The 15,183-nt window shown below is 42.2% G+C and overlaps 1 protein-coding gene across 1 annotated transcript in view; it reads left to right on the top strand.

The window, feature by feature from the left end:
* GFRA4 (GDNF family receptor alpha 4) overlaps window positions 1-15,183 on the top strand; it is a 779,926-nt gene that overhangs the window by 682,449 nt on the left and 82,294 nt on the right. Inside the window, exon 5 of the mRNA XM_086964305.1 lies at window positions 634-743. Within this exon, the coding sequence (XP_086820431.1) occupies window positions 634-743 (110 nt within the window). The remainder of the gene's footprint in view (window positions 1-633; window positions 744-15,183) is intronic.

Genomic DNA, 15,183 nt, shown 5'->3' with positions numbered 1-15,183 from the left:
ATAGATCTGATCACAATTTGAAGCTTAGACATATGTTTTTAAAAGGACTGGAAATAACAATAGCCTCTTCCACAAAGTGCTAGAAAATTGCTAAGGACATTTCTTTCTAAAAATACCTGCCTTACAGCAGCTGGCAAGGGTCAAAGGTCTACACAAACACAATAATCTTTTTTTAGTAGCACTGGCAATAAATGCAGAGGTTGAGAGCTGATGGCCTTGTGAGTGGTTAAGGTCTGACAATTAACTCCTGGGATGGAAGCCACATAACCAGCTTCCTTTAGTATCAGAACACTAGAGGCCATTTCCTCTGAAATGTTATTGGGGTAGGAAGGAGTTTGTGAAAGAAATGGTCTCTGCCACCATACTAACAACTTTTCCAATGCAACGGCCTATTGCGAAGTGTCCATATTTTTTCCAAAGGACAGTTCGCTTCTGACATATGCGCTTGAGACACCCTGAGCATTTTGAAGGCAACAATCTGTACCTCTTCTAAACCCTGAAAATCTATAGGTAACCAAGCATCAGCAACAACTTACTGTTCTCTCTCTCTCTCTCTCTCTCTCTCTCTCTGTCTCTCTCTCTCTCTCTCTCTCTCTCTCTCTCTCTCTCTCTCTCTCTCTCTCTTTCCTGCAGGTCTCGATTTGCAGAGTTCCAGTATAACTGTCAGCCTTCTAAACAGACGTCCTCCGGGTGTGAAAGGGACAATTATGCTGCCTGCTTGCTGGCCTACACAGGAATCATAGGTACTGTGATTTTGTTTGCATTCAAAATAAATGAGAAAAACAATAATATGATTATTACATGACCGCAACTAAAAAAAACACATTTGGAATGCAAGTAGATCTGGCTGTTGAATAGGCAAAATGGCCACTTTAGTGATTAGCAAGTTTCTGTGTGTGAGTTTTTGGTTGCATATATATAGTATTTGTATAGCACAAACCAAGCCAAAAAACAGTGGGGCCCTATACAAGGTCAAAGGCGAGTACAAAACGTAAGAAGTGATAGGAGAGCATGGTTGCCAAACAGACCCGATTCAGGCAGAGGGAATCTCCAGATTATTAAAGTCAGAAATTGCTTTCTTTTCAGCTGTCACTTGCCTAATATTGTCTCTGCTTTAGTGTAAGTCAATGGGGAAAATATATTCTCAGATTTTGTGTTTTTTAAATCTCCCACTTTCCAGATTAAAATGTTTGAATGTGTGAGGGAGGTATCTGGTTGGTGGACATTTAATGCAATGTGATGTAGTGTTCTATAAAGAGGCGTGTCCTTAACTGTTTCCTAAATTGGAGCAGCATTGCAATCCTCCTGATGGTTTCAAGAATGTTGTTCCAGATCCTGGGAGCACCTGCTTTGCTACTTTGAAGCGTCTTTTAAAGACCCTCCTCTGGCTTCCCGACAGGGCTAGGAAACCTCTTGTCCACGCTCTCATCACCATCTGCCTGGACTATAGGAATGCTCTGCTGACATCAGTAAATGACACCCAGCTGTCCAAGTTGCAAGTGGTCCAGAACACTGCAGCTTGGCCAATTTGCAATCTTCCTTCTCGCTCGGCCGCCTCCCCAGTTTATGGGACACTTCCTTGACTGCCAATTAGAAAATATATCATCTTTAACCTTTGCTGTCTGACAAATCAGGCACTTCACAAATCCCGCCCCGCCTACTTGTCTATCTGATTAAAATCCTATCTGCCCTCCAGTCACTTCTGACTATCACTCTTATACCGACCTTAACCCCTTCGCTGCTGCGGCAATTCTGCCGCAGCACTAGGGGGTAGGGGGGCCGCATGGCGCTCTCCTACTGGTGACGGAACCGCTCCGTCATCAGCTTCGGTAGCGCTGTGCTTATGACGGAGCGGTTCCGTCATGGCCCGCTCGCTCAATAGAACGCGCCACGCAGGCGCGAAATCGCAGCCGCGCAGGCGTGCCGGGCGGGCCATGACGTAACAGGGGGGGTATATCGTTTTTTACACTGCCACCTATCGCTGGAACAAACTCCCCCTTAGTCTCTGTTCTTGCTCAGAATTTACCTCTTTCAAGAAGACTGGGGGGGCATATTACCAACAACTAGCGATAATTATCGCTATGTTGGTTTAGCGGCAATATTTTTATCGCCGAGCTGCGGCGATTTTTATCGCTTAGGAACCTTGCTATTATCAAGGTTTATCTCCTAAGCGATGAAAATTGGCCGAAATGTATGAATATCGCTGAAAAGTCAGCGATATTCATGCATTACCAAGCTAATGCTCTTAGCCATGTTATCCACCTACCATTGGATAACATCGCTAAGAACTGCTCCTGGGCAGGTGTTAGCTTTTGGAGATATTCGTGCTTAGCGAGAATATCTCCAAAAGTTGGCAATAGGAGATAGCGATGTTAGCGACTGTTTCCAGTCTCTAACATCTTGGCACGCCCACTTTGCATGTCATTAGTGATAAATATCACTGACATGCAAAGTGGGGCCCAAGATGGTCGCTATCTCCTACTAGCTGTCGCTAACTGGGTGTTAGCGACAGCTAGGTAATAGGGAGATAATTTTATCTCCGCTTTCTTGGCTTTTAAAGCCAAAAAAGCAGAGATAAACCCCCTTGATAATATGCCCCTTGGTTATTTTAGAGCTCTCCCCCTCTCCCAGCAGTGCAGCGCCGAGATACTCCTCCGGGAATGATTTGTGCGCTATATTGAATGTTTTTATCATATCATAGATAGAAAAGGCTTTTTTTGACAGTTCTTAGAGCCTGATTACGAGTTTGGTGGTCACAGGGTTCCTCAGTCACAAATGTGACTGAGTAATCCTGAAGTTTTTATTCGACAGACAGAATATCCATCACATTTGTGACGGAATAGTCCATCCACCGAGATCCAAATCCAGTCTGGAGGTTTCCTGGCTGTGCCGAGAGCCACAAGAGGGAATGAGCTTGCCTGAAGATAAGCAGGGGTACTGTGATGTGTTTTTGCAACTTTAGAAGCAAATAGAGCCCAGTTTTGGAACCCCCAAATCCTCTGGCAAAGTGCAGGCTTAGCCAACTTATCAACCCAAGCCAGGGATTCTGATGGACTATGACCAACAAACCTCCTTCGCAATCCTTGAGGCTGGTGCTTACTGATCAGTCCTGTACGACTACGGGATTATTTGTTATATTAATGAGGTCTGAAACTCTTTTCACCATGGATGGAAACACACAATAAATTCACACAATATATTTAAAAGACTTTATTAAAAAATAATGTCCTTCTGTAGTGAAAATTATACTAATAGATGCAACTATAAAAATAAATACAACAGTGGCAATAAAAGATATTAAAAAGTTAAATATCAAAAAGAATTCCAGCATTATGATTATATTCGTTGAATTAAATGATGAAACCAATCTTTGATAACTTACCGCACCCTTTTAGCCTCTAGGTAAACTTTCTTATCACCAAAGTTTCTTAGATGGCATGTAACCCACATACATTATCTGAACAACAAAATTGTTGTCAGTTAGCTTCTGAAATTTGAGGAGCTCCCTTGCCGTCTCAGATATGGGTCGCGAGCTGATAAAGGTCTACCTATGAGCAGCCGATGGCCTTCTCTGCGGATGTTTGCAGCACAGCCCGCCCTAAGCCGAAGAGCTGAAATGCCTCTCTGATGAGTAAAGATCTACACCTGGCATAAATACATTTTTCTGATTATTATGAGAAGTGATGAATTATGTAAAATGCAAGAAATTGCTTATAAAATCTGTTGCAAATTCACTAAATCCTATCACACATTTTAAAGCACAATAATACATATAAATGAATAATTGATGGTGTACCAACTTATAATAAAGCAAATGAATACTAAATGTAGCATGCATTTATAAATGAGAAATGTGCAATCAAATACATGGATATAAGAAATGCAATAGAGTCCCAAAAGTGGAAAATGCTGAGCATACACTAGCTGGTCATAATGGCTTGCTAAATGACTCAGCTAGTTTCGAAGAAGTGCAGGCTAGCAAGGGGAGCTTATGGGGTTCTCTGAGAATGAGGGTGAGGTGTTCATGTTTGTTTTGGTCTGGATGAGGCCTGCTGCAGGGTGTAGATTGCCCTAACAGGGCGCCAGCATGGAGTCTGGGAGTCCATGGAACAGGGCATTACCACTGTCCAAAAGCGGGAGTACAAGGGCTTGGACAGCAGGTCTGAAGTCGCTTTCAGGAAGCTACAGTTTAACTTTCTTTAGAAGAGAAAGCTGGTGGCAGGCTGTGTTGTCATACACTATATTCTTTGAGGGTGAGTATGTGGTCCAGGGTGACTGACTTGGCATTCTGAGAAGGTTGGGGTTCAAATCCATCAAGGTTCCCATTATTGATGATAAACAAGGAGAGAGCAGGATGTGCTCTTGTGGCATGTCAGACTCCAGGACATTCTTTCTGGAAACTGAGAGACAGTGATGTCACAAAAAAAGGACACCTCCAGCAGGAGGGGCTGGTGTGCCATTACATCTATCCACTAGCTTGAGAAAGGAGACTAAAGGGAGACACTGCTGGCTCTGGGGGATGCAGAGTGGTGGTGCTGCACCACTTCTGAAGATCGACCGCCATCATGCCAGTGGAGTGTAGGACTGTGACCGGCACCCTTTCATATGGACTTTTTGCATATGGGACTGGCCTATTTTAGATGCACACCCCAGTGCCAAACAAGCAGGGTGCCATTAATTAGTCAGTATGACTGTGACTGTCATTAATCAGTGGCTCTCCTGTGGAATAGTCTAAAGCATGAATGACAGTGAAAGAAAGTCAACGGCTGAACCTGTCTGACCTAGTTCCCCATTCTCTGTGCTGCACATGAGCTATTTGTGGGATGATCTAATACATTCCAAGAGAACACTGGCTCAAGCAAACTGGCCCAAAGCCCCTGTATTGTTATAATGCCTTGTTTGTTTTTATTACAAAAGGCTGGTAGGCAGGGAATTCTGTCTCTGGGCAAGACCAAAAAAACTATGTGACCATCACAAGGGTTTAATCATTGGTAAGTCAAACGTACACCTGTGAGTCTCAGTAGAGACGTGTATTTAACATATGATTCATGATAGGGTAATCCATGCTTTTAAATGAGTCATTCTTTCATAGATGAGAGGAGTGGTCTTAACCAGAGTAGTGGCCAGGCAAAGGCAATACAAACTATGCTAACAGATACAAAGTCCTTTCAAAGGCACTTTCCACACTAACATGTGTACCTACCATACAGCCAAATTGGTCTGGTGTAAGTGGTGCAAAAATATAGGGAAGAGATCCAACCTCTCCAGGTTTTACAGAATCTGTCTACAAAGTAGTGCTATGCATGTGAAAACCATTTAGCGCACAAGCAGACACTGTAATAAACAGTAATAGAAATTGAATATTTTCGTTATTCTACGTATACATAAAATAAGCAATTCGGGCAGCTGGAACAGATTGGGTTAGTAATATAGGTTAACTATTCCACCGCACTGAATGTCATTGACTTGTATAAGTACACAAAGATGTGCATAACATGTATACCAAGGGGTTATGAATGCCTTAAGAATGTACATGGCAATGTACATGGCAAAGATAAACCTTATTTTTATGAATCGGGCCAATAGTTCTCCGTGAACTCAATAGCAACTGCATTGGAAAAATGTTGACAGGAGCCACAGTAATTCTGTGATCCACTATGCTCAGCATATCTGTTTGTTCACAAAACATACAATTCCACTTGTGCAGCATTTTTTCACTCTGGTCTGTATCTTAAACCCAGTGGTTGTTGATAATGTAGGATTGTCCAACAGTAGGCCATGTGGGGCTGAACCATATGTTATGTTATATGGGTATTTATTACGCGCACGACTACTCTTGAGTATCCTGGCGCGAAGATTATCCAGATTATGATAAAAACAACTGCCTATGTCATTAATTCCCGTTTAAACTCATTGTACCAAAATGTATTTTATGTAGATATCTTGAAAGTCCGATGTTGGGAATTGGGTTACTGGTGAGGGGGGTGAAATCCTACTCAAGCAGCAACCACAATATCTGTCATGGTGAAGGCACAAGCAAACCCCAAATTAACCTGTGATTAACCCTCTGGTAGCTTGGCACAAAGCAGTCAGGCTTAACTTAGAGGCAATGTGTAGCATATTTATGTGGCACTTCAAATTGTAATAAAGTGAAAACAGAACAAAAGAAAAAAAATCCCTGATAATTTAGAAACATTAAGCAGTATTTATTAAATTATTTGACACCAAAACAACAAAAATATAATTAGTATAACCAGAGACATGTAGTTTTGAAGTTGTATGTAAAAATAGTGCATAGAAGCACAAAACACTTACTGTGGTTTTCTGGTTGTGCCAGACTGGGACTTAGGGCCATATGTATCAAGGAACCAATTTGCGATTCTGTAATAGCGATTTTTCACTATTTCAGAATCGCAAAATGGTATGTATCAAATAAAACGCTTTTTTTTAGCGATTTCTTGATATTCCTTAATTGCGAATTCGCAAATTGCGAATTCGCAATTAAGGAATACTTTCCCACTCTTTTCTATGGGCCAGGAGGCCCATAGCAAGGAATGGGAATTTTTTTCTCAATTTGCGATTCACAATTTGCTAAATCCAAATTGAGAATAATTTCAAGGGTGCAGGGGTGTCCGACGGACACCCTGTTGCACCCCTGAAATAAGCATAGGTGCACATGTGGTGCACATACATGCCCTAAGGGCATGTATGTGCGTCACATGGCTCTTTGAAAAATGCAAAAATGTGCATTTTTCAAGGAATTCGCAACTTACCACCAGCTAGAAGTTGGTGGTAATTTGCGATTCCTTAAGGCCATTTAGCAAATGTTTTTGCCTTCTTACATTGCATTTAAGGAATCGCAAAATTTGCTATTCCTTAAATGCAATCGGAAAATAAGGAATCGCAAATTTTGCGATTCCTTATTTTGCATTGGATTTTCCTTCATACGTATCATTTTGCGAATTCGCATTTGGAAAGGCCGTTTGCGAATGCGAATTTCAATGATACATATGGCCCATAGTCACAAGTTCAGGCTTAATGCGATGGAGCATGGGCCGCTTACAGGGATCAGGTTAGGCCAGCTGAACAAAGTAACTTAAATCCTGGTTGTGGAGCATTTTGAGATCCCGTGTCGAGGATGTGCCATGCAACAGTGGTTCCAAGGAACTGCGAGGCTGCTGTGCGAGGTCCTGCGTCATAATGGAAGATGACGTTGACAAGGGTCTTGTGATCTTCAGTCCTTTGGTAAAGGTGCGTTGTGCAGAAGAAGCTGCAGAGCTGCTTTCTGGAGTCCTGCATCATTGTCAAGGATTCCATCGACAAGTGGCTTGCGATGTGAAGGCCTGCGTTGAGGATGCATCACAGAGCAGCGGTTCAGAGGAGCGTGCAGGCTGTGATGTGAAGTCCTGTATCGGGGATGCGTTGTGCTGTGGCGATTCCGAAGCAGAGCTGCAGGGAGATGCACTGCGCGGGTTTAGCTCTGCCCACTGAACCAAAGCTGGACTGGCAGAGTACCTTAAAACCCACATCCAAGTGTGCAGGACTGCATTGGCACCATTTGGAGGGCAAGACTCACAGCAAGTAGAGTCGAGGTGCTGGGTTCAATATGGCTTGAGCCTTGTCTGTCCCAGAGGCTCTGATCAGAAGGTCAGCCAACCAGCCCTTGGAGTCACACGGGATGTCCTGGGATCAAGATGCAAGTAAAAACTCAGGCAGCAGGCAGAGCAGAAAAGCTGCCCTTCTGCGTCTTCCACAGGCCCAAAGGTGTACTAAGGAGTTGGGTCGAATGCTTAATTATTTATACTTGGTTCCCACTTTGAAGTAGGAGAGGGTTGTGGAGGTTTCCGTCCCATTATGCGTTTGGAACTTCCTGTCTCCCTGCCCTGGCTTCAGTTTGTCTGGGGTCACAATAGACTGGTGTCAAACCCTTTATGAGTGTGCTCGGGCAGAGACTTTTTTTTATGTGATTTGTAACAGCCCCTCCCCTTCATCAAGTCAGAGATGGCTCATGGCAGTTTAAACTGCACACAAAGGCTGCAATGGCAGGCCTTAGACATGTTTAAAGAGCTACTTAAGTAGGTGGCACAGTCAGTGCTCAGGCCCACTAGTAGCATTTAATTTACAGGCCCACAGTATGTCGTACCACTTTATTAAGGAATTATAAGTAAATTAAATGTGCCAATTGATTGTAAGCCAGTTTTACCAGGTTTAGTGGACATAGCACATGCAATTTAGACCTGGTTAGCAGTTGTAAAGTGCTCAGAGTCCTAACGCCCGCAAAAACCAGATCAGCAAAAATGGAGGGGCAAGGCAAAAAGTTTGGGGGATGACCACCCTGAAGCTGACAGGTCTAAAATCAGGGATGAATCAACAGCCAGAAGTCAGCACTGGCCAAACACTGCAGTAGTTTAATAACTGCGTTGTTCACTGGTTAGGCTTTTCCACTCCACCCCTATTTGGCATCACTCGCGAATGAGTGCAGAGTAAAGTTGGACTTACATCAAGAATTATCCATGTATCTTTACGGTAGTAGGATTTATGATACAGTTTCTAGTATATTTTGTAAACTGGTTATCACCTTTAGGTATCTTTTGATGGGGAGCAGTAGTGGCAGAAATCAATACCAGAGGTTATCTTGTCCAAGGGCAGGAAGGTTTCTAAAGTGTGTCGATGGGCCACGGAAACATTTTGATGCATAAAGAATGGTTCACCTAAGAGAATAAGGAAAGTTGTGTCATCAACCAGAGACTATCAGTGAGGCCTTATGTAGAGTATTGTTTCATGGTCTACAGTCAGTGCTTCCATAATGGTAAAGATCAAGGTCTACATAAAAAATCTTTTTTTTACTTTTTTAAACAAGAGAGATGGAAGATTTGAATTGATTTTATGGAAGGTCATCAAGTAACATTTGCAGACTCACTGGATGCAGTAAACTTCAATTTTTGGGTTGGCTGCAGGAAGAATTGCATGTGACTGAACATAAGTTGCTAGTTGCAGTAGCAGTATGGCAACAATAAATCTGAAGGAAGGAATCCTTCCACTGAAGGTGGAATTTCAGAATCAACCTTCAATTTATGGATTAAACATAACCACACACCTATAGATACAGCCTTAAATATACATAATTCACAAGAGGCAAGGAAGAACATGGATATTATACAGCTCATAAATTCGGACTTTCAATTAACTGTCATAAAAAGGTCAAGCTATTGTGGAAGGGGTTTTTTCCTCGAAGGTGGAGGAGCTTTTCCCATACTATGAGCCCCCTCGAAGGAATCACTCTGTTACAGCAATTCACCATGGCTGTCTTGTAGAATTGCAGCTACCAAAACAGTTACATTTCCAGTGCCGTACAAGCGTCCCTGGGTGCTGGGAGTTTACAAACATACTGTTTCATGAGTAAGATGTGCATGCATGGCTCCCCATCAAAACACACCTACAGCCTTACACAGAAATGGTACCATCCAAAATTGTGTAGGACTAAAAATGAGGAGAAAAACATATTTCTGCTTGTTACACTTCCCCTGGGAAGGTGTCGCATTCCCAGGTCTAGCAGTATTGGCAAATCTGAGAATTCTTCAGAATCCATGGGGTGGATACATGGGACCAGCCAGGTTCCACGCATGGAATGCCTTCCTGGGGCAGAGTAACATAAGGCAGCGACTTGCACTAACTTGTGTTACTCCAAATTTACCAAGTCATGCAGAGCCACAAAAAGGTGGCCTTGCGTGGCTTGGTATATCCCATTCCAAGTCTAGCTTCACCCTGCGTCCCCATGCGTGGTGCAAGGGTGACACAAAACTCTTGATAAATGTGCCCGCAGTGACAGTCACTTCAGGGCCCGCCCACAAGGGCCAAGTTTCTAAACCTAGCAATCTTCTTTCCTCTCATGCTTGTGCCTACCTGATATGGGTGAAGCAGACGGGGGGGGTTGGAAATGAACCTCAATGATAGATGCAGACTACGCTCCTCACTATCACCAAAGAAATGATTCCACATAGTGGCAAATTCCAGACCCTTGGTTCTTCCTTCAAGGTTTCCTACATAGAAGCTCTTGAGGCAAAATGTGAGCCTAATAGAAGATACCAGCAAACCTGTTAGTTCAGGAGCTCTGTATTAAAGTCTAAGCCAGCAAGTAAGATATATGTGCTTCCAGAAAGAGCCTTTCCAGGTCGAATGGTGCTCTCGAATACTACCTACAAATTCCAAAAGAAATGTTTTCTGTTGGTGAAAGGATTAACCTTTCAAATTGGGCACCCTGTGGCCCTATTAGGAGCATAGCCGCAGAATCTGATAGGCTTGACGGCTGCTATAGCCTAGTCCAATCATCAGACAGTTAGAGTTACTGACCCTGCTGGCACTTGTGCGACTGCTGGGGTTGCGCTAACTACATCATCGGTCAGTCTCAACTGGCCGATACCTAAAACTCAGGGGCATATTACCAAGGGTCGCGCTAGGCAATTATCTCCGGTTTAGGGGCCGTTTTCGGCCACTAAGCGGCGATAGTTCTATCGCTCTATTAGCAAGCTGTCGTTAACTGATGTTAGCGACAGCTTTTAAGCAATAGCAAGCGGTTTGGGGCCCGCTTTGCATGTCAGAGATATTTATCGCTAATGACATGCAAAGTGGGCGTACCCAACCTGTTAGCGACTTAAAGCAGTCGCTAACGTCGCTATTGCCTATTAGCAAGGCAGCCTTAGCAATGGAAATATTCCCGTTATCGCCAAAAACTAACGCCTGCTTAGACCAGTTCTTAGCCATGTTATCCAATGGGAGGTGAATAATATGGCTAAGAGCATTTCGTCGCTAATGCGTGAATATTGCTGTATTCTCAGCGATATTCACGCATTTCGCCGCTATCGCTGGATATTTTGGCACAATGGAGAAAAACGTTGCTAATAGCATGTTTTCTCCGCTAACATATCTAGTGATAGGCAGCGATAAAAAAATCATCGCTAAGCCTATTTAGTGATAAATATCGCTACTTGTTGGTAATTTGCCCCTCAGTTCCTGAACAGGCTTTACATCCAGCACCATAGTTGAAACTTCTCTTCAACAGTTTCTATTACCAGAGAAATCAAAGAATGCTTATCGAAAACAGAGCCTTCTTCTGCCCTGGTAGTGGATGCTTTGTGGCTGAGAGTGCATACCTTCAAGGAGGGACATAAGATATTTTGGCCCCTCAGTGGAGGTATATTTTCTAAGCGCAATCTACCTTTTTGACACCAGTGTGGCTGCATCCCTGTTTAAGGAGTTTTTGAATAATGCCGTCAGACATAGAGTATCATAAGCAACCGTTCAGGTGGCCTATGCCGAAGGTTGAACCTGGCTGCTACTTGGACATTACCAAACAGGCTGGCGTTCAAAATATTTACAATTCTAAGAGACTTGGTAATACAATCGAAGTAAGCCATGAGGGAGGCAGTTGAGTGACCACAGGGATGTTAAATTAAAAACAAACAGGGCTAGTCACAAAGGTATCTTACACTTGTGAGCAATTTACACATGTAAGTTTACTCTTACACTTTTCAGTAACTTTACAACTTTTGGCTACTCACAAAATCTGTGAGTTAAGTTACTCAAAAGTGTGTACTTATATGTCTCAACCCACTGAAAACAGAGGTGGAGCCAAACTTAGAAGTGTAAGTTCCTACTGACAAAAAGAAACAATAGTAATTCCAGCACTCCACACGTTCAACCACTGATACAGCAAGACCCTCTTATCTAAAATAATGGAGACATGAACTTAAAATCAATCACTATTTAAATTATATTAATTAAAATGGTTAAAAATATAAATAAGTATAGTTTAATGTTAAAAAATATAGAAAGCAAGCAGATGTATTATTTAATTATAAATATTAAATATTATTTAATTATAAGACTGCAGAGTCTCCCCATAGTAAAGTATAGAGAAAAGTAAAGAAGTTTATTTAACTCAATGAACAAAAAAAGTAAAAATATTTGTATGTTAAATATTATTATAAATTATTTATAAACAATTTTTATATATTTAGACGAAAAGGAAAAATGCTTCAATACTTCAATGTGTGGTAGGACTTAACTCAGCTGAGCTGGAGTAAATTACTATGTTTGGGTTCCTTCATGACCGGAATACATTTCGAAGTGCAATTTGCAAATACCAATGGGCTTACTCTTTTGTAAGTGGGTGTTTGTCCCTCCCTTGCGCTCACTGTACCCCTCCTTCCTCCTTCCTAATACCCACCCCTTTAGTCAAAGGTATTCCCCATTTTCCAGCCCCTTCCCTCTGTCCCTTCCATATTTACTACAAAAAGCGTATATTGACGCTCGCAGAGACACCGCAGTCTCGATGGAAATCGTCGCACAGAAAAGATTGGCGAGACGAAGGCAGAACCGGTGCACGTGCATTCGTGAACAGCATTTAGTACTTTTGTAGTACAAATGAATTTAGCACTTGTTCTTTAGATATGTGTTAAGGACGTCTAAGAACACATTCAGCACGGGAAACGGCCTTTACAACGAAGCCGTTTCCCCGAAATCTTTAACCACGCATGCAGTACAACGCATGCGTGGTTACCACTACTGCCTTTACCACGCATACCTTTACTACGATGTTTGTAGTAAAGGCATATGTGGTAAAGGTAAAAAGAAAAAAAGGGGGGCTTGGGGGGGTCTCCCCCCCAAATAAGACAACTCACCATAAGTCACGTTGGCGTCAGCGTCGTTAAAGAGAAATCGGAAAAAAATGCCGTTTTCTCTTAACGACGTATGACGTCACCACGCAATTATTCGAGGAAAAGTTTATCCGTGGTAAACGAATTCCGTTGTAACGCATGCGTGGTAAAGGCATGCGTTGCAACGGAATTCGTTGTATCATCATATATTCCACAACACAAAGCTCATTTCTTTGTACGGATGGTTTGAGTACCTCAAATTAAGTTTTGAAAAGTTCAGTTTAAGTAATAATCAAATATAAGGAATTAACAAGATTTTTTTTTTTTTACTGTACCTTTCTAAACCAGGGATTGGTCTGTGTCTGCATACACACAAACTAGAGGTTGTATGGTGGGACTGGTTACGAGTCTAAAGAGAGTTTGAACGAGCCGGTACTTTTAGTATTGATTCAGCTGCTCACTGGCAGCCCCAGAGGAGCCTGTTATGGCGCTATAAACATGTCAGCACTCACAGGCGCTCTGCACGTTTGTAAAACATAGATGCCCTCGGGCTAGAAAGGACAACTAAACAGGAAATGCAGTCTAAGCCGGGGCGGTGGTCACTCAAGGGTTCACCCAATTAAATGTAATTGGGACCCAGTGGATCACATGAAATGCTGCGGTCAGAAGAAGGGGGAATAAAACACGGTGACTGGAGCCAGTGAAAACTGTAATGTTTGATGTGTGGCCGCCTTTCCCACAGCCACACAATATCAAAGTTGAAAGTATAAAACTATCTCAAAAATATCTAACTACTAAAGTGTGGCCATCATGGTTTGGAAGTAGCAGCTTTCTAGGAATGTCCCCTATCTCACTGGATATGGGTCTCTTACGTACTTGGCATAGCGACAGCCTTTCTGCTCTGAGAAAGTGTTAAGTGTGTCTCATCAAATCAAGTTCTGCTTTATACTAGGCCACAACCTATGTGGGACCTCCTGTAAAGCCCCCAAAATATCTGTCATGTTCAACATCTAATAAGCATTAAAAAAAGGGTGTTGTCATGAAGGTTTTTATGAGTAGAAGCACGTCTGTACTTTATATCAAGTGACTGAAATGGAACCTGAATATCTCATCCCTTATGGGTGGGGCATCTGTTGCCCAAGGCCTGGTTCTCTCCCATGCTTACAACAGCAAAACTCAGCTCCATTGCATCCCAGAGACCCATCTGATGCCAGTAAAGAGCGCGGTGCTTGCTCCCACCTGAATCACCAACAAACTTAGAAATATGGCCACATCACGCCAATACGTCACTTGGCCCACAATTTTAAGTCAAGAGGCTGAGAGGTCACCGGAAAGATGTTTTCCACCAGGCCCTAGAGACAAAACACCATAGATTAGTGAATACACTACACACGCTCCTGAGATGAGCGCAGTACTATGCAACCTTAGAGCCATGCTTACAGCATCAGTGACAGATAATCCACCTCTCCGTGGGACACCCTAACACTCTACATCATACAACCAACTTCAATGCCTCAAACTCTTCTGCAAAGTTGTGGAAATGAACATCCACATAGCACTGCATTACACATTTGTAATATGGACACGTGCCCAGATGTGCCCATTCTATTGAGAACAGATGGTTTGGTCTTTCTCACAGATTGTGGAATAGGCTTTGGGTTTAAGACTCAACCTACTTTCAAACATACCTCTGCAACTCTCATTAGGTGTGTTTCTCCTTTAACATGTTTAACAGGGAGTATTTACACTTCAAACTTTAGTGATTTATGAAGGGTGGACCACATAACTGTCAACATGCACAGTCATGCTTGCCTCCAGAGCATGCACTACTTTGATGCTATGCACCCACATATGTACACTCAGTAACACTATTCTGCATATGACTGGATTTATCTGTAATGTCATCAATGATGTAATTTGAGATGTCATTAATGCAGTCGTCAATGATTTAAAATGTCATGAGTGATGTAATGTATTAGGTCATAGGCAGGGCGTGATGGAGGCACAAGTTATAGTTTGCTCAGTAAACTATAGTTCATGAATATATATATATTTCTCAGTGACTTTGTCACTGAGAAATACACATAATTATAAGGTTACTTTAACCTTTTTTCATACACACACACACACATATATATATATATATATATATATATATATATATATATATATATATATATATATATATATATATATATATATATATATATATATATATATATATATATTACCTACTGGCGTTCGCCAGTAGGTATATATAGTTAGGATAAATTCCCTATGGGACTTTTGAAAATTCTATGTCTAATAACTTTGGCGTTTGTGGATGGAATCGGCTGAAATTTTCAGGAAAATGGCACATTTTGTTTCTGAGCAGCTCCTGAAAATTTGGTGGGGTTTCGTCAAGGGGGGGCTGAGAAAAAAGGGGGGTCCCAAAACGCGTTTTTTGCATTGAGTTTTCCATAGGGCGGTTGGACTCACTTTTAGCTCGAACGGCTGAATGGATTTGCACGAAACTTGGCAAAATTGT

Source organism: Lissotriton vulgaris, chromosome 3_2 (genome assembly GCF_964263255.1).
Source record: "Lissotriton vulgaris chromosome 3_2, aLisVul1.2, whole genome shotgun sequence".
NCBI lineage: Eukaryota > Metazoa > Chordata > Amphibia > Caudata > Salamandridae > Lissotriton > Lissotriton vulgaris.
This window is presented reverse-complemented; position numbering and strand designations above follow the sequence as displayed.